Raw genomic sequence first — 26,071 nt, forward strand, 5'->3', positions numbered from 1 at the left:
TTTCCGAGCAGATCCATGTTATTCGGTACGCGGACAGGGAGTCTAGTACATGCTACGACTACATTTGTAATACTTAAATAATGTATTAATTATCCTGTTCGTATAGCGCGAGACATATCGATCAGTTTTTTTATTATAAATTGTGATATTATGATAATCACATGCAATTTTATTTTTAAATACGACATTTTTGATTATTAAACCAACTATATTGTTTAAAACTTTCTGCAGAATAAATAGGCTCTATAAATTCTTAGTTCTGATATTCGATTGAAGTTAAAAATAAATTTTCTAGTATCGAATAAAAATTTAATATATTCACAGATTAAAATAACAATAAAACAGTTAAAAGATGTATTTTTAGATAGGAAATACAGTTACCGCTAATTCGGCTTAATTGTTTATCTGTGGGAGGTACGCACCACAAGGGGTAGACATTAATTATTGTTTATTTTACTACCAGTCTTTTTACTAAATCAAGAAAGTTTTAAATTGCCTTTAAGTGGACTATTACGAGTTTTGTTGAAAACGGGAGTCATTATTTAAAGAGTAACATTTACACGTCTTCTTTAGTATGTACAACTTTTTATAACGAATAAGAGTATATTTTGAATCTATATTAAGTGATTTTTTTCATTTTACAAAGTAATTAAACTAGAATGGAAAGATTTGTTAATAAATCGTAAATAATAATGGCTTCTTTAATTCAAAGTAAATGAGAAATCTAGAAAGCTATACCTACCCAAGAAGTTTAACGTACCCCAAAACAAGTCCTAAATGAATATATAAAAAAAATGCAATACCTAATGGCATGACGTGACCGAAGTCGTTCCCATCGCCGATGCCTGTGCAGTTCCACCTGTAGCCTCCAAGCTGGTTTCGACATTCTGCATACGCCATCCTGCAATTATATAAGTAGAAGTATTTACTAACAAATAATAATAACAAACTTTATTCATAATAATATAATAAATGGAATAAGAAATATTTACATTGGGAACAGGACTAGGACATACTAGTATTCAAAATTACATGTGAAGATGGACAGGATACACCTTGCAGGGACAGGACAGTATCCAGCTGGTTTTTACTTGTAACCTCTACGAGGGCTTGAAAGGAAGTCATATTTTCTAATACAACCGTATTTTAAATGTGACGGGTCAAAATGTAAAACAAATCACGATATGAAGGCGAAACCAAAAGGCTTTTTCATTCAGACTATATTTAACAATCTCAAGTTATGTGTTTAGTCTTTCACACTATGAGAACATACTTTCTAGTAGGAAAGGGTTATTGAATATTCATGGTCTTACCTCAACCCGTCACCTACAGCTGCAATGGCGGCAGGGGAAGATCGACACATGGCGCGTTGCTTGTCTGTTAATCCCGCCACTCTTGCGCACACCAAATGTGCGCCTAGCGATACACCGCCTGGTAGTGCTGGTCTGGAAAGAATATAAAATTATATTTATTTAAAAGGCATAAAGATTAACCTAACCTCAAGGGTAACGTATGGTAACTTATCGTCCGATTAAAACCTTCAAGATCTTAAAATAATATAAGGATGGAAGTGCTATGTAATATACTTCTACAGTCCCGCATCATCAAGCTCCTATACCCCGCATGTTTTCGCAGCTTAATAGGTTTCTAGATTCTTTTACTAGATATCGAATTAATTGTGATGTGTATGCGGGTAGTACTGTGATTTAAAAACGTACTAACAGAAATTTTTATTAGTTAATTGTATAATAATTCGATAATTTGACTCTATACGTTGTTAAATGTAAAATAGTACCTAATGTCAGATAACAGGCAACATGGCTGAATCTCTTGGCTTTTGCAGATTTGGGTTCTTAGATTATGGGTATTTGCGTTTCAGTTTACTAGTATAATATATCTATTCATAGATCCAAGGAATTGTTCATTAACTCTAACTAAATAAACACAATTGTAGACACTTTATCTATTTTATTTTGAGGAGTCAAATTTGCGTGTGGCCAGTTTAGCTGTAACATTCATTAATACATCTTCGTTAATACGTTCAATTAACGTTTAGCCGTGACACGGACAATTCACACAACGCCTACTGAAACTATGAACAAATTGAGGATGCAGTTAACTTCTATGTACGACATGCAAAATAGGATATGTTGTATTAACTTGGAATTATATTTAAACAAAATTAATGTACACGTGTATTCTCACAGATAAAGCAGTGTTGGCCTAGTGGATTCAGCGTGCGGCTGTCATCCCTGAGGACCTAGGGTCCCCGGCTGTGCTCCAATTGACTTTCTGACGAGCTTCGTGAGGAAACCGGCTTGCTTTAGATATAAAATCTCGACGGCGTGTGTCAGGCACAGGAGGAAGACCTACCCTACCTACTTGCCCATTAGATTGACAAATGATCATGACACAGATACAACAATCTGACATCCAGATCTAAAAAGGTTATAGCGCAACTGATTGATTTGCTTGTACCTATGCTAACGTATTTTCTTCATTTATTTTTATACTTTCCTTATAATCGGTTTAGCGTTTAATTATAATCATAGTCCTCGTTTCATCCAAACAAATTTACAATGTATATAACATTCCCATTTATTTATTACCTGATGATGAAGATGTAATTAACTCGTTATACATAAAAGCAAAAAACATAATTCGAAGCCAATTTTCAACAACCGGAAGTTACAATTGTAATTTTTAACAGTATCGAGCAACGGAACTGCGCGTATTGTCTTCGTAATGAGATTTGTGCGCATGCACCGCGAAATATAACATATTCACCACATAGCCTAAGGATTGGCAGTTATTTTTACGGCTAACAGCTATTCATTTTTCGGTGTCATCTACAAATCGATGTCAATAACATCTTACCTTGATATGTCCAAAATGATATTTCAACTGTTAACCCTCAGTAAAGTTTGCCAATTAAACCGATTTTGACGTTTGACATTATGATAGTGACAAATATACCGATGCCCAACCAGTATTCTTGTTATGAAAATTCAAGTTAAAAGTGTTTACGACCGTGGAAGAAATTTTATATTAGATTAGAATGAAAAATGCTGACAATGAGTATTGCCATTTTATTCCACTTTACATATGAGGTAGGTTATTGCTAATAATATTTTTAACGTTTAATAGTAGAATTTCTTTACAATTTCGCTTAAATATCACGTATTAGGCTTATAATATGCCTATATTGATTTAATACATTACGACTAAAATACTATGTATTGTCTAGCCGGCAACGCGATGTGAGCCTTGTGGCAATGTGTCCATGGGCGGCAGTATAGCCTGACATCAAAGTAAGCCCATCTCCATGACATATTTAAAAAATAGGTCTATTTAAGTCACACAAATCGGACTCGGTCGTAGTTAATATGACGTAATATATTATTTAAGTCTAAATCTTTTGGAGGAATTTTTGGATTTCTTAACTTTAGGTCTTACATTTAGAGCGACAAGAGAAACAACAGTTTTGTCCTTATTTGGTGGTATCTTGTATTAATAGTAATAGAAAATACTATGATTTAAAGATTTAAAACATTTTTGATATGGTAACTCCTATGCTAAACGATGGTCATTGTAGGTTCTATTTAGTTCAAGTCACAACTAATGAATGTCACATTTGTGAATGAGAGCAAATGTATTCAAATGAACTACCGTTTTCATTGTTCTGTGGAATATTTGAATTTAGAACTACATCAAATCAAGTATTGCAAGCATTTTGTCTGTAATTGAGCGAATCATACCCATTTGTCGTATTCCAACTGGCTAGTTATAGTTTTGGTATAAATAACATTAAAATATGTACTGGATTATAAATGCAGGATTTTTTTATTTCAAAATAGTTTTAAACAACCTAACAATATCATATGTTTATGCTATTTTAATATTTATTCTAATAAATGTGTCTCTAATAAATTTAAATTGATAACCTCCCCTTTAGTTTTTTATCATCGGTTTAAAATATGATTAGCTTAAAACATACTTTGCATAGTCCACATAATTAATATTAAGCTCACCAAGTTTAAAATGGTAAATAGTGATTAATGGTTTGAACATAATTACTCATATTCAAAATAGGTTAATGATTTATATGTAATGGAAACCTAATTGATACTTTCTCTTAAGCTGTCAAAATATATTTTAGTGCTAAATAATAATATGATCATTTTGATAAAACATTTATAAATTTACATCAATTACCTATATAGAGAGTCCAACCACTGTGGTTTTATGTTTTTTTTTGCCTTTACTTGGGCAGGATGTGTGGTAAATCGCCTGTTATCGGTTCTTATCATTGGCTACGGTGATTGAATTCATCCGGATCCGTTAGAACGTATCGAGGCTTGCTTCGGGCCTTTTTGTAGGAAAGGGGGGCAGTGGCTTTTTTTTCAGAATGGAATCTCGCTGTTGGCCTTCAGGGCCTTTACAGCTCAGCTCGGTCTGTTTTGGCGAGCGTAGCTCGGCCAGAATGGCGTTTTATCCCGCGGCTAGCGCAAGGGCTTCTCCTGTGAGACTCGAACCTCGGCTTGGGCCGTCGCGGGGTGTTCAATCGCCTGAAAGGCAGGACGGAAGCTCACAGGAGTGAGCGAAGTGCGAAGTAAAGGTCCTCCGCCTTCCCCGGTGACGGTTTTTTACCCTAATCTGTGATTGGCTATTTTTATTATAATAGGCCGCGCGGGCGGCTTTTAATTTATTGTGTGCTACGGTAATTGGATCGTCCGGATCCGCTAGTGTGTGTTGAGGCCTCCTACGAGCCCGTTTTGTCGGGAAGGGGGGCAGTGGCTAAAGTGGAGGAGTTGTATATACTCTTAGCGGCCGGAAGAACATCGTAACCGCGTTTCAGGGTATGACGTCATCTCAGTGATTTGTCGTCGTAGAATGTAGGCGCCGCTACAATAACATATACCTTTTTAAATACAAAGTTTGTGTTGTTATCAACACAAATACAAAAACAAATTACGGTTTAATATATATGGAAACGTTTCATTGATATTAAGTAATCATTGAATTAAAGTCATTTCATACCATAGTGTTTTTAAATTACTCTACGTTATGGAACGTAAGTCTGTGGTGCTGATTTTCCACTGACCTGATGAATCGTAGGCCAGTTCAACCACTCTCGAAGAAATGCTCTTAGCTTTCGGAATAACTTTTCGAAAGTTCCGAGAATAATTTTGGTATATTATTGCAGCCGTTACAATCCCTTCCAAAGTTCAGTAGCGATTTCTTAGTAGCAGTATTCTGCCAATATGGCCATCGACTACAGTGCATATCACGTGACGCGGTCTACTTTCATGGTGAGTTTTACGAGTAGGTTTATCGCCTTGCATTTGAATACCGCAAGTCAAGGGAGTTGACAGAAAACTGGATTATACTTTGATTCACATTCATTCAAAGATGGAGAGGTATTATCGCTATATAATTCTTACAATTATTAGAAATTGACAGACTCGTGGGTAATACCGGTTTAATGAGTTCGAGATTGAGTGAAAATTATGTTTCCTGTTACCTTATCAAGTTAAAATGAAATACACATTAATATACAAAGTGCAAATTTATTTGTCTATTACGATTTAGGTAAGTGATGAAATAAGGGTTAAATATACTAGAAATTCGACTGATTTATATAAAAAACTGTGTTATTTCAAGTCTGTTTCCTTTTATTTTAGTTTAGTTTTAGTTATTTTGTTAATTATTTATGTACTTTGTACTTTACCTTTAGAAGGTTCTTTTTCCATACAGGGGAAGCTTAAATAAATCGCTTGTTAGCGATAAGGCCACCCGTTACCAAATAACTTATGTAACCTATTTTTATATGTATGTTTGGATAAGGAAGTGTTCAATAAAATGCTCTTTTGTCTCTTTCTATCAAATTGTGTTTACGCTGTGGGGAAAAGAGAGTGTCTACTTTAGTTTTATAGTGCAATTGGATTTATCCTTATTATAGAGATAAGTTAAATAATCTGCTTATTAATATATTTTATTAACAGTCAGAACAAGGAACCACCACTATGTAACTTTCAATAGGATTACGAAAAGAATAAGAAATATCTATTCAACTCAAAATTACTAAATTTCCAAAGTAAATAAAGTTAATTAAACAATCAATAAGACAGGTAGCTTACGTAATAAAAACCACTTGTGGTTCGGCGATCTTCTGTCAACCACTAACGATGCAATAATAACACTTATAGTAATATTATATTTATATTTAATATAATTTTAATTAGTTTATATAAGATCAAATGAGCCGCTGCTAATTCCACAACTACTTTACAAAAATACAAATTAGTAATTAAGTTAATAATAATGTTTTTGTATAAAGATAACAATTGAAAAACATGTTTATTATTAGAATACGGGGCATTCGGGCAGAAGCTCACCTGATGTTAAATGATACCGCCGCCAATGGACACTCTCAATGCCATAAAGGTCGCGAGTACTTTGCCGGTTTTTACAATTGGTGCGATTTCTTGAAGGATCCTTGGTTGTCGAATTGGTTCGAAAATACTTTAGTTGGTAGCTGGTAGTCGTTCGGCAAAAACATCCTCAAATAGCGCTCAATTTTGGAACAACGGCCGTCGAGGAGACACGGGGGGGATTTCGTATTCTTCTTCGACTCGATGAAACTCAGCTGCTGGTCTGCTCTGCAACTGCTCTGACCACTCTCATTTAATTTAAAACTATACAGTCGTTTCACGTACTTTTTATGCTATACAAGCAATAGGCAATAGTCTTTTAAAAAACACAGCCAATATTGGCAAAGTAATTTCACGAGATCGAATAAATTTTAATTAAAACCCTGACCAATAGATTATCAAATCACTTTTCGGATCGTAAATCACAAATCGAGCGTGGGCCCTTCTACATTTATCTTAGAAATTAATTTTACTATTAATAGCTCACGTTAATTACAGCCGCAGTCATTAATCAAATCATCTGCCTTGCAAAATATAGACGGACAAGTGTGTGATGGTATTCATCACCTAATATATACCATACCTATGGCAGTACAACATTTTAGATCTGTGCCACAGTCTATCTGTTCCGTGATCATTTCTAATAGGTAGGTTGATCAGCTGTGCCTGACACACCCCGACTTTTTAGGTCTAAAGCATGCCGGTTTCCTCACGATGTTTTCCTTTACCGTACGAGCGAGTGTTAAATGCGCACATAGTCAGAAAGTCCGTTGGTGCAGAGCCGGGATCGAACCTACGACCCTAGGGAAAAGAGTTGTATGTTAAAAACCAATATAACGCCCCAACTTTACAAAGTATTTACAATATTCTTAACCTACAAAACCGAGAGTGGGTCCGATTAATGGTACTGAAGGAAGTTAGGAAAACGAGTAATAATAATAATACAAATAAAAATGTAGTATTGATAACAATTAGAAATAAACGAGCTCTATTATTATTATGGTAATATATATTATAAGCGTCAAAGTTACTACTATACGATACTAACACAATTTGTAAAAAAAATATAATAACAGTTTATAAATATGATTTTAAATCTCAACTCTAAATGAACAACCTATAATTCAGCTTTCGTCTGTTTCTATCAAACTGTGTCTTCGCTGTGATGAAAAGGGAACGAAACCTTATCTAAAATTACAAATAAAGAGGCAGTTTCTATAGATTCGTACAGAAATCATTTCTAAAATTACTGTTAAGTATATTTTATATTATTTCCCAAAATAAAGTTAAATATAGTCGAAGGTTCGAAGACTAGCTATTTGATAAGTAATACAAGTAAATATACAAAATTATCACTCACCATTAAAGCCTTTTATCGTATTTATTTCGAATCGTAAAGTTTCAATGCGCACTCTTTTTTATCTTAAATTAATGTAAAGCAATAAAATGTGTTTAGCTCTTCTATTTAATGTTCAATTAATTACTTTAAGTAGAGAGTAAATAAAATCTGATAAAATTTTTAATTTTTAATCGACTTCATTGGGCAGCGGTTCCACATACTGGACGTCGAGGTTATATACACTCATATTTATGTATAGCTCCTCCGTCCGAGGATCTGGATGATCATGGAGTCGAATTTGTCAAAAACCAGACTTCTATCAGCCTCTTTATAACGCATAAGGAATAACAAGGAGTCTCTAACGTATAATTCAAATTAAAACAATAATAATAATTTGTCTTGACACTGCCTAATAGAAATGTAAATACTTTATATATTTCACTCAACAACATATGTATTCAATACATTTGGGTGCATTCTGGAGTCGGTTATTTTTACTTAAATAGGAATTTATACTAGCTAATACCACTGTGGTGTACATATGAAGAATAATTGTTACTTTAGGTTTAGGTATAAACGACGGCTTTTTCTCTCGGCCTACATCCTCTGTCTTCTTTGCCGATGAGTAGGAATGACTACCTATTCAAATTTAATGACGTGGAATAAGAGATACTTGTATCTTATTTTCCACAACAAACATATTTTATTTATTTTAGAAAGCTTATGGCGCTACAACCTTTGTTCTGGGCATCAGAATTTGGTTTCGGGTTTTTTTTGTTTTATCTGTGTAACGTAGGTGATCAGCCTCCTGTGCTCGACGTCGTCAACTTATTAGGTCTAAGGCATGCCGGTTTCCTCACGTATTTTCCTAAAATCATAAATTATGTTCAGCTAATCTGTATCTCGACATTTATGGACTGTTCGGCGGTGCGAAGTTCGCCGGGTAAGTTAGGATTTTTCATATATCTTATGTATAATATGTTTTTTACAAGGTAGTTATTAGTAAGTGTTTCTCTTGGTAGGTAATTAAAGGCCTTTTTATTTTATAACGAAGTATACAGTACTCAGGGCTTAATGTTAGCTACTGAACTGTTGTAGCAGTGTTGTTAATCGTGCGACTCTCGTCCCTGAGGTGGTAGGTTCGATTCCCGTGCACCAAGTTTCTATGATCGTATCTAACATTCGCTCTTACGGTGAAGAAAAACATCGTGAGGCATGTCTCAAATAAAAAAATCAATTACATACTATCAAAGTTGCGGTACTGTATTACTATTATTATTAGTAACTTTAATTTCGCTCAGGATCGATTCATAACCCAGGTACATTGTAACATAAGCCAAGTGAACACAGTGTTCAATCTTCTAGTAATTGAAGGGTTTTTCTTGCTGTAATATTACTTTAAAGGATGGATAAATGGATTTCGGGAAGTCTAACAATTTGTTAGATTCGCGTAACTGTTTTTGAATTATTATTAGTAATCATTCCAAATTCAAATTATTGGTCTATTCCCAAAGCGGCCTCTTTGAATCATCAAAGACTGGAGAAACACATTTTTATGTCACCAAGAACATTACTGTATCTTCAAAACAATCACTAACTAACCGTTAACAATAAATTAAACTTGAACCGTAGCCGTAACATATTACCGACAGTCGTAAATTATATCATCAGATATATAGAAAAACTATTGTGTAGCTTAAAATACTAAAAAAATACGAAAATCATAATATTAAAAAGATATATTTTCGGATTATATGTTTCCTATTAGTTTTCAGAAAGAACCTTTACACCCATTGCTACCTCTAATTGGCATGTTTTGTGATGTAAATGTACTTTACATATGTATATTAATTTTTATTGTTATGAATTTGCGTCAATACAATCGTATCGTTGTAGCGATGTTCTGGGTGCTGTTTGATAATAATTACTATTATATAATATAATATTATTGGTTCCAGTTTGTGTTACTTTTTTATTATAAGTAGTCTTGGTTCGGCTACAAATAAATAAATAGTTTTTGGACACAACGCAAGAAGTTATTAACATTAAATAATTTCATGCATAATCTTGACAATGGTACATTATAATATGATAAATGATATTAATCATTACGCCATGATTATTAGATCAGAGGTGAGAATAGCGGCAAGTTTTGTTTATTTCCTTTAGGACACTCACCAGAGCTTCTCGTTTGTTTTTACTATACTTGAACCAATGTATCTCCAGTAATTTGTACACTATTACACGTTACATGTTTTTACATAAATCAATGAAGAGTTATTTTAATGAGATTCGATAATTCCTCTATTCCTGATGTTAATATATCTATTCGGGAATTTGTGCCGTAAACTATTTTATTCCACTTGGAACTAACACGGCGAATTCTTTATTCAAATATTTTGACGTCATTACTGTGACATAAATTTGACTTTATTTTTTTTATTGGATTTATCAGAATCTAAAGTTACCGTTATATGGCAATAAATAAATAAAGCCTTTATTCGCTGACCGCTAGTTACAGCCAAAATAACAAATAATTGACTTGTTTGAACAGTTTTAATTTAGTGACCAAGTTACCTCTGACATAGGCCCTATATTTTAACCGATTCTGCTCTATGTTAGGCTAGTCTCATATCGGTCTACCGATTAATACGTTATGTGTAAAATACAAATACAGTAAATATTAATTACGGGGTACTGGTGTGGTCTGTCTATAGGTTAGATTCGATGTTCAATTGTTTTTGTTGTTAATATAAATAAATTGTTATTCATAATGGAACAACTTATTCTCTCGGCTCATTTAAATGACTCAAGTAGCTTTAGTTTTCAATATATTTGTTCAATTTCCCTAATATATAGCCCTGTCTTTATGTAGTATGATTTTCTTAAAGTAGAATATCGTACTTTTTGTAAACATACCTCTTATAAATATTAGAAAAAGGATCATAGTGGCGCATTCTTGTTTAAAATTGGAATTTGTGGACCACCAAGATTCCTTAGTAGCTTTCTTCCATTTTCAAATTCCTTGTCTATGCTATTCGGTTGTCTTTGAATTCTTTTACGAAGCCGAACAAAGGAATATAGATTTTGGCGACATTTTTGTGAATCCAATATAAAAATGTTCTCAACTGGTTTTAATCTTGTTTAACTGGGACGCAAAAGAGAATTTTGAAGATAGAGAAGAATAGATTTTAGATTATTAAATGAAGCTATAAAAGTACAAAAAAACTATTCCAATTCAAATTATGACAATTAACATTTTTCTTAACGGATTGTTTAAATATTTCTGGCCAGTACATATTTTACGTATTCTATTTTTAAATTTGCTTGTATCTGTACCTTTTTGTTTCCGTTGTTCTATAATAACCAAAAATTAAAGTAACACAAGTACAAGGACATAATAGAAGCTCTAGAGCGTATCGTATTGTATGTGTGTTCATCCGGTGAGTGGACAGTGGACAGACGGTCGTTAGTAAATGATATACTATTAATGTGTATTGAGTTTCGCATTTTTTGTTCTCTAATGAGGTCTCGACTTGACTTTGTGGGAGCTCGCTTTTTATCCTCATGTTTTAATACTCAACGTGTAAAGGAAAGAAATAATCGTATAGTAGTATCTACGAAAGCTTCTTTTGTATGATTAAAGGAATAGAAGTAGTTTTTGGTTTAATTTGAAGATTATATTCATTATATATAGAAAATATCTTGATGTCAAAATAATACTATTTTAATTCTTATTTCGAATTATGTGCCCTACGTCTATTGGAAGTTTATCTCCTAAATCATCCATCCCTTTCTAAATGTATACAATAGAGAGTGACAGCTCGTAAACTAATAATAGTGTAATAATATCGTGTGATAATAACTAGAATGTATTACGGGGTAATTTATCTACAAGAACATTTTATTACTTTCAAATATGACTGGTAATAACATAATCTGTACGGATAATGCGTTTTCAGACGTTAACAATGTTTGGTTCATTAAACGACAATTTTATATTATTTTTTTAAATTTCATTATCAATATTGTTCGGATTAATAGCTCCAGTTAAGTTTCATCATCAAATGTTGAGGCATAATACGAAATACCATCTTTGTCACCTCGACCGGCGTTCTACCACTGAGCGCTTTTAAAGGCAGTATGTGCCGCGCACCACCACTATGTGGTACTAGCTGTAATGCTAACGAGTGTACCGATTCTTGTGAAGAAGAGTGATCCGAAAAGGCTGGCAACGCATTTGCGGGCCATCTGGCAATATACATATCACTTAATATCAGGTGAGCCCGTTTGCCGCCTGTTATATAAAAAAAATATAATTTAACAGTAGTTTATACTTATAAGTCAAATTGGTTCAGATTTTAATACTTTACAATATTTTAGTAAACTTCAAGGAATGGTTAATCAAAAGATTATTTTGTCAATGTCAGTAAAATAACGTTTATATCGCAACTAAAATAAAATTTTAAGTATCGGCCCCATATATCGTACATGCTCTATTTATTATATATACATGTTTATATATATTAAATGTGAAGTTTATTTAATAATTAATTAGCATTCATAGAAAAAAGGTTGTCAACCCCTGATCAAGAGATTGTATTAAGTTCTCAGTTTCTGTATAGAACCAATTACTTGTGAAGTAAATTTATTAAGGATTAAAAGGGCATCTATACATAATCCTATTAATAATACTTTTCACCTTTATGATTTTTGAGTTGATAAGTCGCCCATTTTCACGCAAGCTTTAATGACGAACTTTCACACTTATAAGGATTTTGTATGTTCATTTGTCTATACCACTTTTACCACTATGTGGAACCAGCCACCTACTGAAGGTTTTCCAAACCAATTCGTCTTAGGGTTCTTCAAGAAAAGAGCGAACCATTTCTTTAAAGGCCGGCAACGCCCGAACTTTCTGGCAATGTGAGTGTCAATAGGCGGCGGTATCACTTAACATCAGGTGAACTTGGCCGTTTGCCTCGTATTACATAAAAAAATACTAATATTATAAAGTAAAAATAGGTTTGTGTGTATGCACTGAATAGGTCCAGAAATATATTCCTATTTATGGCCGAGTTGGAGGATGTTTCACCTTTGCTATATGTATAATAATTGGATGGTGATGAAGTACATTGCTTGCCATACCCAAAACATATGAATCGTTTGTAAGTATAGGGCAAGTATATGATGCCAGAGATGGCGCCGCGTACCCAATATTGGTGTGTACGTCAGTCACCAATGGATGAATGATTCTATAATATTTTGATTATGTCCATAAATTTAAAAAAACTAATGGAATTGCTAGTAAGTACCACCTACTGAGCAGTCAAAGCGCTCAAAACGTTATATAAATTACAATATCCTACGTAGGCTTAGCATTATACAAATAAACATGTGTATGTTATTGCCTAGATTACTGTTATCATGTTTTTGCAGAATCCTTTGAATTCGATGTCTGGCTAAACATTGTATTTTACAGCTAGAAACGCTTGAGGCGTGAAGTTTTTGATAACTTGTATTGAATTATTGCAGTAACAATACAATATAGGAAGATAATCTCTTTAGTAACGTATACATCCCAATAGATTTGTTTTTTTTAAATAACTACAGGTACATAGCATGTCTTATTGAAGCCTAACTCACCCCACGAGGTAACATGACTCATGAGGGCATATGCTATACGGTGATCAATTTTTTTTGTGTACAGCATAAATATTAGAGTAAAACTATTATTTTTACTCATACGCAAACTTATATTATTCCTTTTATTTGAACATTTATACATTAAGAACGGCTGGACTATTTTTTTATTGTTATTGACGTGTAGTATTTGTCTCCAAATAGCAGAATAACTTTTAAAAACATTGGATAATTATTCAAAGAAAAAAAAAACAAATACGAAAAGATCATATTTCTTAACTGTTAAGCATATTCATCCCGTCATCTTAAATTAAGGAACGTATATCAATAAAGGTTTCGAATGAACAAGATATAATAGCGAATTTTAGATTTTAAAAATGTAGAAAAAGGTTACTAATATAAAAGAATTGACATATATATAGGTTGTCAAATATGTGTGCGTTCAGAGGTATTTCTTTTTTAGTTACTGTCTTAAAGTAGTGAATTTTGTTTTGTATTCGTTGTATTACTTTACAACATATAACATAAAATCATAAATTATGTTCAGCTAATCTGTAACATGACATTGACTGTTATGTGGTACTAAGTTCGCCGGATCAGCTAGTTAATTTATCAGCAGAAAAATGATATATATATATAGATGACGCAAATAGATTGCGATGGCAAAATATACTTGAGGAGGCTAGGGCCTTGGACAAGGAGTTTTATAGCCATTTACTATGATGATCATGATGTTTATATTAAAATGACTATTTTTAGTTTTCCGCTGATGGTGATGGCGGATGGCTGATACCAAAACACGAAGAAAGCCTTTCTTAATCTTAAGAGACAATACTTTTCAATTATTTTTGTGAAACAATTTACATACACATTCTTATATTCTTGTATATAATCAGATACATAAACTTAAGTGTTTCATGATCTACATCAACACTTACTAAAAAAAAACTCAGGTTTAGGTCTTACATCGACCAAAATTTTAGCCTTGACTTGTTTAAGCTATCGTTGAATCTGGTTAAAATGCATTTTAAGAATATCCACAGCATCATGAGCACCTACACGTCATCACGTACATACCACCACATAACACAGCCAAATAAGGTTTACTAATTAGTTAAATGTATTGGATATTATCTTTTTTCCTTTTGTAGATCTATGTTTGTTTTGTTCTCATATATATGTTTTTAGCTGTAGGTTTACGATAAAGTATATAAAACTATAAACTATTTCTCTTTAGTGACCTTTACGGTGATGGAGCCTATTTTTATAACATCTACTTAAAGTAAAGGCAGATCACGATTCAACGTCATGAAGCTTGACCTTACTTTTACAGTAGTTACATTGTTCTACTGTATGTATCAATATAAATTCTTTGCATAATCTAATAAAAAATTTGACATTAATAAAATATATAATAATTAGTTTTTACGTAAACGATAAATTTAGTTAAGTATATAATAATAATAAGTACAAAAAAAAAATACTTTCTAAAGCTTTAGTACGTTTATTAAAAGAAAAGGACAGATGATAATTACTAATAGGCATTGACAATTTAATGCATAAATTATATTAAAACATAATGAACATCTACTATAAACATTTAAACAAATATTGGTCATTAAAGCGTCTTTAAATTTCCACTTTTCTCATCAATATTAAAATGCATTCGAAACATAAATATTGCCGATTGGATTCATAAACTTCTGCTATGATCCGAGACAGCTTCAACCGTTTACGCCTGCCATTCGTCGCGGCTTAACAAGTTTTACGCTTTAAGACACTCAATTTATATTTAACGCGTTTTAATTTAACTTAAATAGCCTATAAAACGTCAGAACAGCCGCTTACCGTTTTAATAGGATGAATCTGTTCACGGTTCACGAACGATTCATATAGGTATTTCTTTGTATGCCTAAAATTTGAGAATCACTTCGTCTGACTTATCTGATATGTCCGACCGAATATATAGTAATTTAAGGAGAAATTGATTTGCTATTTACTAAATTAGTAAGACTATAAGATACCATCTATGCTGCAGCATAACAGTAACAGTAGCAATATCAATCTGATTACTACTATGTTAGTTGCTCCGATACCAAGGGATTGAGGCTAGGTTTAGGCTATAACAATCACTATTACTAACGTAACGAATTCGTACTAACATACCAACATCTAATTTAACCATTATTATTAGGTCAAATGAAAGAGACTAGCTGCCGACGACACAGGGAATCCTAGTCTGGCGGCTTGTGCATTTTCTTTTAACTAAACATCCTATTTTATGTATAATAAAGTTTTTTTTTCTTTCTTACTAATTGTGAATAATTGATTAATGTAGATGGTATACATATATATGTGAATAGTTAATTTACGACCATAAAACCTCCATAAAAATTTACGTCTAGCACATCATAGGCGCGAATTTTCCAATTGCAAAGTCAGGTTCATTGGTATTTATAATATTTGATAGGTTCTAAGAAGATACACAAGCGAAGAGATATAATCTAAATTGTTGCCTCATTAAAATATTTTGCCGTTCTAAGAAATAAAATGTATGAGGAAAATTTACATAAAATTTCGTAATTGTTTTAAACCCCTTTTAGATTTTTTAAATCAATATTCAGGCTTAATTATTTTCGATTTAATAAAGTTTAAAAAACTATTTTGATAATAGGTACTTTTAGAGATTTATCCAGGCCTACATTCACATAAAAAACAATGAGACCGGTTAGCTTTATCAAATGCCATGGAAATCATCATAAAAGGATGTGTTTGTGTCCCTTGCCAAAAATTCAATACTTAAGCGCTAAGTTTAAGGGTGAGATTCAGAGACGAAACTCCCGTACCTATGTCAAAATCTAATACATTTTTGACGTGATACTGTTTTTCATTATTTCCAAGCATTTCCTATTCTGCCCACTTCTTTAGAACTTAGGTCTGTTAAGGAAATTATCTTTCCCAGGTATGTTCTTGGACATATTCATTCGTTTCCGTTTCCGGCAAGTTAATATGGAGTTTGTCAAGGCTTTGGTTTTCAGTCCATGTCCATTTTTTACGACTTTCTTTGTCTTGAACAAACCAGGCTAGAGCACATCGTTGGCATTGGAGAATCGTAGAAAATAATTGATATATAGTTTGCGTTCAGAATATTTAAGAATCAGGTTGATTGCTCCAACCTTTTAACTATATTTAAATTTTGTGTCTCAAGGCTCCAGGCATCCCATCATCCCATTTCTCGCTGCTGATAAACGACTTGGGTCTGGATATCCATACTTGCTCCTCTTGCACTTTGAAATCTATTTTCCTTTAGTTTTCATAATTTATGAATCGATTTTCCCTTTGTGTTTGTTATGGATGCCTATAAGTGGTTCTCACATTAAATCTTGTATTTTATTTTTCTTAAGTGCCAATGTATCAGTCTGCCAAGCGTTGGCAAGCTTTTGTAAATAAATAAGTCATGGAACATCTACGGTCTCCATTATTTTAACCTTGAAATATTTCATTGCATAATTCGTCATGCGTGTTTAATTTAAGGATGTTATTACTACGCTATTTATCGTGATTTATCAATTTAATTTACGTATGGTCACGACACGAAAATCTTTTCAATAGACAAACCTCTTTGGTAACGACTTAAAAACAGGAAGTTATACGTTTCACCTGTATGACATGTACAACGATTTATAAGGTCTTCAAGCACATATGCTAAATCTTGTATGTGTATGTTTGTTGACACTATTTTGTCCACACTCCGTATTTTGATTTTTATCTAATATATTTAAACTGATCTCAGCCGTGTCAAAGATCGATGGAACTATGTGAATGGGATAAAGAATACATCATTAAGGAGAATAACTGAGGTAGCGGATGTTACAATGAAAATGAATAAACTTAAGTGGAAATGGGCGGGGCGGGGCATATTGAAAAAGGAACAGAAAAGTAGAATAATAATTGGTGGCCAATAAACGCAAAAGAGGAAGATAAGTTAGAAGGTCCAGATTTAAAAAACACAAGGTGGTTTCGTGGCAGAGAGTGGCTGCCAGAATTGGTGGTATTTGGAGGAGCCCAAAAAGGGCACACAGATACCTAGGAATTACTGCGATGATACAAATATAAATTTAAAGTATCTGAAATAAAAGGCTTTTAATATTATTATAATCCAACTTAGTTGATGATTTTGATTAAACTTATTAGGAACAAGTCCACGTTACATTAAAATCGATTTATGTGTTAGTATGAATATAGGTGGTAGGCTTTAGTAGTCAGTTCTATTAATTTTAATTACTTTTTTGTAGAATTAATAAATGTAAAGTGTAGCAATTTAACTATAGTGAATGGTGTCTCTGTCATAAGAATCTCTAATAAGGTATATAGATTAAAGTAACTCGATCTATCTATCCATGCCAGGCTGAGCGCAAAGCTAGTTAAAAATGTAGTGCATTTTTTATTACCTTAGCTGTTAAAAAAGTCTAAGCAACCAGCTGTTTCCTTACACACACAAAAAATTACTTTAGTCCATTGTAAAAAGGGTATTTTTCAATTGTACGAACACGATAATTACACATGAAATCAGAATAGGTCGACGCAGGCGCAGAGATTGACAGTAATGATATGTTGGGCAATAATATGAAGAGGAATTCGTGGTTTGAGAGTTTCATAATACCTTCTCGTCAATTAATATTAGTTTAAGTTTTTATTAAGCATTCGTAATGTATTGGAGATAGCTTACGACACAAATACTATTAATGTGTTTGTTGGAATAAAAAGAATAGAAAATATTAAATAATTGTAAATAAATACAATTAAAATGCCGACAAATTTAATAGATACATTATATTTGAATTTGTTTGTTCAGTGTAGAAGCAAAAGAAACGCTGCAATGGTTTTTGTGAAATCGTGCTTACGTAAGTAAGACATCGAACATTCAAATCATCATCATCAAAATTTTAAATTTCGAACAGAACATTTCGAACATCATAAACTCAACTTTAATTTCACAGATCATATTTCGATTTCCTTTCATCCTTCATTGTATCATTCATCACTTCGTCTTATTAAGGCATCACAAAAGACTTTCAAGGAGACGGCACCCTATAATTATGGTCCTATAAATCGGCCGAGCCAATTTCGATAGCAAAAAATAAACACATCCTCTGATTATATTCTGTGAATGGATATGCTCTTGTTAGCGATAAAGTCTGCTATCTACGTAAATGTAATTACTTAATAGATGAAACCCAGCTGAGTCATAGATACTCGAAGCTAATAGGAACTCCGTGAAGAATTTTTATATTAATTCTTATAGTCTGTGGTACGGCAAATACAAAGCAAGTAAACAGTTTGTGCATATGTCAGAGACTCCTTGCGAAATAAATTTTCTTTGATGAATTACGGTAGAAGTTATAGTAAATATTGTTAATAGGTTATAATTTACAACGGGAACAAGGCCTCATAAAGCACTGGCGTTTTTTTTAGTTTATGGTGAATGGCGCTCTTAAAGATGTATATTCTTCGTTGTGTTACCGTAAATTTTGTATTTTAAAGTCTTGCCTCTTCATGGTATGGCAAAAGGGATAGTTGTGACTATAATAAATACCATGAAAATCACTTACCTCACGCATAAAAGCACAATTGTCAGCAAGAACAGCAGCCTAAAACAGTAACATCCGTTGTCCGTCGCGTGTAACACTGAGCCATCGCGACGCACGCATTCCAACATGGTTTCACATCCTAATTATTTGCGATTATTATCTTTTTAAACACATTTTTTGAACTTATATTCACAGTTGAACTCTGGCTTATTGTCATCACGAATACCCTATCGAATATTATTTATTTGTTAAAAGTACTGCGTTTCAAATACTTATGTTCTAAGCATTAAATTTACTAATCGAAGGTTATTCTCTCGATTATTTGTCGAATACAATGCCTAGAATCAAAGACTTGTACCTCGATTTTGTAAAACGGTTGCTAGCAATTGAAGTTCTGAAACTCTCCTATATGTTGTATTACATATTCCAATGACGCTATAAGCTCCTCAGAGTACGAGTGTTAAATGGGCACATAGGCAAAAGTCCATTGGTGCACAGTCAGAATCAATCCTACGACCCCAGGTATGACGCTGAAGCCATCAGGTCAACACTCCTCTTGTATGCCTCCAAAAATACAATTCGTAAAGATGAGCATGCATGTTGCTATGGGACGAAATAAATTAAGAGGCTGGAGTGTTTTTTAATTTGCCTTTAAAAAGATTTGATAGTTAATAGTAATGACATCACCGCAAAAATATTATTTATTACATAAACCTTACCTTTATTCTTTTTTTAAACTTTCAATACTCATTATAATTCTAGGAATTATATAGAAAATATGAAATTTGAATAATTAAAACATCATACACCATATCTCAATACAGTTTTATAACGTATTTTGCTTTCATTTTCATTACACTACGGATCGTGAGACTGCAATATTTGTACAATATTTAGCACCGATTGTTGCGTGAGCTCAAGTGTTACAAAGATTACAACTATATGAATAGACGTAGATAAATTCTGGAAATACTTATATTTTATGTTATTCATATAACTCCTACATATAAATGTTCCAGTAAGCGTTTACAGAACACTATGTTCTGTTCCATGAGCGCTGTCCTTCACAAACAATTCTAATGGATAAGATGCATGGTTTTGTTTCTTTATAGAACATGGACCAATCGAGCAGACAAGTTATATATGTATAAGCTATAGGTGAAAATAATAAATTAATCATATAAGTAGTGAAATTCTGATTAATTATAGGTTGAGGTTACATAGACAAATGTTTAGTTGTGCAACCTCCTGAGTTCTCTCCGCAAAGCGCAAAGTATCAGGACTATTATAACAGTCTAAACTACATAAACATAATAAATTAAAGTCATAAGTAATTTAAGTCACACAAGTACATCAATCTTACCAACAGAATTTGCGTAGGCTGTACACTACCAATAACTTTGACATTATAGTATAATATTAGTTAATAAATATGTTTCGGAAGTATCGTGACATAGTGTAGAGGCTTAATTATGCTATTTCGATAAGAGGAGACGTTTTCCGTGTTTTCTTATCGGATAATGTTGGACTTCGAATTTACAAGGAGAACAAGATGATTCCGGATACCTGAATCAGGATAGCTCTGTGTAACATAGACAATTTATTTAATTATATATATTTTTTGTTCTCGCTTATTCTATGTGCTCTTTTTATTGACATCTACATATTGGTATTAGTGCTCTTCACAGCCGCGACGCCATTGCACTGACACACGCGTCACGTGATCAGTTGTCACTTGCCAACTAACATTTGTAAGTAAATTCTTATATATAAGCATTGAAATATTCTATTCATTAAGTGGAAACTGCATACATAAGTATATTAAAGTTTATAATATATAAATCATAGGCACTTTGTCTACGATACTAGAAGCATAGACAATGCCAAAGGCGCCAGTAATGATAAGGTTGTATACTTTGCGGTCATAAATTGATTTGCTCCAGTTTTTCGTGACTACCAATATCAGATATACGTTTATCAATGCGCCAACTGCCATTACCCGACAGTTCATAAGTCATTCTTAACAATTGCTTGTCATATTTCATAGGAAATGGTACGTTTAGATTTTACAACGACAAGTCCAGGTGCTTAGGTGACTAGTCCAATTGAATAGAATATAGCTTTGGTTATTTCTATTAGGTGGCAATACAAGAACACTGTTTAAAGTGATTTTTACTCGATATTATAAAAGAGTCTACCAGAAAGAGTTTATATTTTAAGTCACTTTAGATACTTACATTAAATAACATATTAATGTACCTACTTCCTTATATAAGTGTTTATGTAACATTTATTTTCACGGACAGTAAGGACGAAATATTTAACATCTATTTGAATTTTTATTTTCTCCGAAGATTGTAACCAGCAAGAAGAAATATCTCTTCACAATTAATTATGGCCAGATATTAACTGTATACAGATAGAAAAATTCTTTTGTAAACGTGATTTATGCGATTAGTAGGTTAAGATGCGAACTCCCTTGTTTTCTTATCTATATATTGTAATAAATAACATGTTCATAGCATCGCATTAACACTGGAGAAACAAAATAATTCCCAAGTTAAGGTAATGGTAAATGAATTGTATTGCCGTTGCAAGTAACTAGATTTCGTGTATCACCTTGTAAAATCTTATTATTTAGTATCTGCTAAAGTAAATTATTTTACCTACAAGCAATTTATTACGATGTCCATATTTTGTTATTCTTAATCTATTAAACAATTGCAAAGATGAAATATATAAAAAAATCACATATTTGATATAATATTTTTGTTTCTTAATCTAGTTTATCTCTTTTATCATTGTAATGTTTCCGTTAAATGTTGTGCACACTTGTCATTGATGCACATGCATATAATGAGTTTTTGTATGTCGTGTGTTCTCTGTAAGTGTCTGTATGTGTTTCGTTACTGTGCATTTTTAAAACAAATAATAAATAAAGGTTATAGTACAATTTCTGGTCTTGTGAATTTATTTTCAATGAATTAATATTTAAGAAGAAGAACGAGACCTGAGAAACAGAGAGGACAGACATATACCATTTGCTTATTGGCGCAGTAAGATGTTTCTATACGAATACTATAAATAGTAATAATTTGAAAATCGTAATGGATGGATTATTTCTAAATTACATAGACGATATGTATCCCCAAAATAACCTTGTACACAAATGTAAGGTAAGTAAAATGTAGTTTACATACTAGGATAATTGTTTAATATTTCTTATTTTAGATATAAGATGAAGGAAGATAATTTGCCGTTTACAAGTACAAATAACAAGATTGCGATTTTCATTCAATTTCAGATTCGAGTTGGCGGTCCAAAATAAACATTAGTTATCAACATCAAACGTGTTTCATATATTCTCGGAGTATTATAGGGTTGTCAATTTGTCAGTAAAAAAAATATTACAGATATAATAACAACACTTTCCACGTCACAAAATGGAATTCTTTATTAAAAATAATAAAGAATCACAATGGATACAAACGAATATAAGTATAATATATATATATATAAGTACATACAATGTTTCCAATACAAGCAAGGATCGATTGAGCATAATATGTATAATGAAAAATCCAAAGATGCACGTCTTTGTACATACAGGATAAATTGCGTTTAAGTTCTCAGTTATTTTTGTAAAATAATAATAATACAGCAACCCTAAATTTACCGTGTCCTCTTGGTTTCGCGCCATATAAAGCTAAAGAAATCTTTTGACAATTCCGCGCGCGCGCCTTATAAATTTTTATCAAAACCAAAAGTAGTTTTGAGAGACAAAAAGTGAAACAATTTGTAATACATACATGTTTTTGTGAGTTATTACAAGTTTGTGATTCACTTTTGAATTTAAGGCGCATGAGCACATACAATATTTGTTTTTAAAAATCAATGATACACGTTTAAAAGGTTACATACTAACGTGTTCGTAATGGATAATAATTACTTTTACAATTGACCATTGAATAATCAATAGGAAAAATACAGACTTCATTAAACTATAAACAACCTAAAAAAACAGTTTAAAAAAATAGCGATAAAATTGTAGCGAATGGCGCTACAACCTTTTTGTTAATCTAATAGGCAAGTAGGTGATCAGCCTACTGTGCCTGACGCACGTCGTCGACTTTTTGAGTCTAAGGCAAGCCGGTTTCCTCACGATGTTTTCCTTCACCGTTCGAGCGACTGTTAAATGCGCACATAGAAAGAACGTCCATTAGTGTACAGACGGGGATCGAACCTACGACCTCAGGGATGCGAGCCGTACGCTGAAGCCACTAGGCCAATACTGCTCCCAACTATTTTCAAAACCCCGTTGATGTAAACGACATATTGAAGAAAGAAAATACAATATTCGCTATGATTCTCATCATGACTAATCCTAATTTTTTACTTTAAGTCTAACTATAGTCACAAGTTTTGAACATAAATGTACAGAACACAATTGTTGTAACAAATTTAAAAAAAAGTAATAAGATCGCCATTAAAAAAAGTTAAATTTAAATGTGTGTACTTGTAATAAATTAACACGTTTTGATATTAAAAATACGTATGAACACAAGACGCAATATTTAACGACTACAGAAACCTCGCATACATTTTCATACAATAAAGGTAATAAAATTTAACGTCCATTCGCCTACTAGCTAGATAATTGTGTGACGTAGGAGGCGTCATTACACAGTAATAGGTTATGTTCCGCAGCTCATCACTTATTGCTTCAACCTACTCGCTTGTGTATTGAGGGCGTAAAGAAAGCTATACAACATAAAGAATTTATCCTATTAAAAAGCTTAGATATATTTTTCTCATTAACAAATTTTCCTATAAATATAAATTAGTATTATGTACTAAAATAGTACACAAGAACAGAGTGTTTTCCTATTAATAGAGTCTGTATATACTGTTCTAGGACACAAAAAAATGTCAAATTAATTTTCAAAATGTCATATTAAAATATTGACATAATAATAAGTTGAGTTATTTATAATTGTTATCAAACTAAAAATTCGATGATGGCCATGACGTAACAATTTTTTGAATATACCGTGGTGTAACGTGTACATTAGATTAGATTTAAATTACTTCTTAGTCTATATCATTGTGCAGTTACCATTATTTAAAAAAAACAATTTTACAATTTCTTTAGTCTAATTAAGTTTTGACGAATAATCTCAAGAAACGTTGGTTCGAATTTAAAAGAATTTTAGATTTATGCAATTTATCTATATCCAGGACTTTGCGCATGCTTTATAGCACGGTTTCACATTGTCAATTAATTTCGTGGTCGAAGTAAAAATACATCATACAATAATTAATCACAGTAACTAAATGTTAACGCATACAGGAGTTTCTGTAAATCTAAGCTAGTTCCATATTTAACAAAAAAAACTGAATATCATCGTAAGCTACACCGCTTGCTTTTGCCTAAACGTTTAATTGACGGACTGAGGTGTAAAATTAAATTTATCGGAACATAACATGCCTTGTTAACACTGTGATGTGCGTTGTTAATATCAAGCGAATTCGACGCCTGTAGAGAACCTTCGTTATGCTATGGACACAATAACCGCGTTTTTATGCAGGCTTTTTTAGTAACTTCTGTACTCTTTATATCATACTATATTATATACAATTTTATTTTATATATTATTATACGAGGTTACGCGTTAAAATAACATAAATGTTAATTCAAGGAACAAGAAGAATATACCTTTCTGCAGGTTCATTTTATTTAAATAAAATCATTTATGGTTTATTTAAACACTAGCTCTAAAGGAACTGTAATTATTAAAAATACTTCTCACTGGATGTTTACTATAAAATGCTTTCAATATTAGAGTATACTACTCCATGTAAACGGAACGCAGACAACAAAGTAATATGAAATTAGAAATCCAAGGATAAGGTTCTTTATACGCCTATAATGCAATGGTTTTAGACAAGTGCGTTCGTGCTAAGTCTCGTTTCGTATACTCGCCTCAAGAGATCTGTACGAAGAAAAAATTTACCCGCTCCCGCTCTACCCGTGCCTATAACTCTTAGATTTAACAAGATTCGATACAATTGAGACTAATTCGACGGACGTTTCTGATTACTCAACCATAATCTAACTTTTCATTTAACGATTTCTAACTTTACAAATTGCAATAAAATGTTATGGGTATACTACTTGCAACGTAGGATTTGAAAAAATAAGACTTGTTTTTATATTTTTGTAGTTACCGATTTTCGTATTTAGTCACTTACAAATTAATGTTTCTGTGCAACGTATAGAGGATTTTAATACACAAAACCAGACTTTTATCTTTTTGGAAATAATAACTTAAGAAAACACTTTTTAACCGGATTGAAGCTATGTATGCGTGACCACGCACGCTGAAAAGCACGCGAAACGTCGGAAAAAAATTTAAATTATGTAAATAATTATAAGTTTTTCAATCATAATACATAGCTTCAATCCCTTTAAAAAGTGTTTTCTTAATGTGTAAAAGCTATGTTAACAAAAGACAATAATGATAACTTAATTTATAAAAGCAGTTTGATATATTTTTATATTAGAAATATTAGTGTATTTTTTTAATGTCGCATCGCAATTTTTAATCGGACGGTATTATCTCGCTGGACAGAAGTGTTGCGCTGTCGCGCTCGAACTATAAAAATGGTATCAAAAAATTGTATGACCGCTATAATTGCAAGGCAAAAAAAATCAATGGCCTCAGATTTCTGTATCTGTTTCATGATCATTTGTTAATCTAATAGGCAAGTAGGTGATCAGCCTTCTGTGCCTGACGCACGTCGTCGACTTTTTGGGTTTAAGGCAAGCCGGTTCCTCACGATGTTTTCCTCCACCGTTCGAGCGAATGTTAAATGCACACATAGAAAGAAAGTCCATTGGGCACAGCTGGGGATCGAAGCTACGACCTCAGGTACGAACGTATCGACTTCGTATCACGTTACAAACTAAGACACGGAGGCGGAATGAAGTGCGTAGATAAAATTTAACAGTTTAACCCAATTAGTAAATTGGTTCAAGCTATCCTAGATTAAGAATAATGATC

At 32.5% G+C, this 26,071-nt stretch overlaps 1 protein-coding gene across 3 annotated transcripts in view; it reads right to left on the bottom strand.

Annotated features, from left to right (window-relative positions):
* LOC123710903 (protein Wnt-7b) overlaps positions 1-26,071 on the bottom strand; it is a 48,693-nt gene that overhangs the window by 12,692 nt on the left and 9,930 nt on the right. For all 3 annotated transcript variants that reach the window (XM_045663203.1, XM_045663205.1, XM_045663204.1), the window contains exons 2-4: positions 19,029-19,234; positions 1,314-1,445; positions 804-901 (exon numbers count right to left, since the gene is read on the bottom strand). In XM_045663203.1, the coding sequence (XP_045519159.1) occupies positions 804-901; positions 1,314-1,445; positions 19,029-19,135 (337 nt within the window). In that variant the 5' untranslated portion in view covers positions 19,136-19,234. The remainder of the gene's footprint in view (positions 1-803; positions 902-1,313; positions 1,446-19,028; positions 19,235-26,071) is intronic.

Source organism: Pieris brassicae, chromosome 6 (genome assembly GCF_905147105.1).
Source record: "Pieris brassicae chromosome 6, ilPieBrab1.1, whole genome shotgun sequence".
In the NCBI taxonomy this organism is placed as follows: Eukaryota; Metazoa; Arthropoda; class Insecta; order Lepidoptera; family Pieridae; genus Pieris; species Pieris brassicae.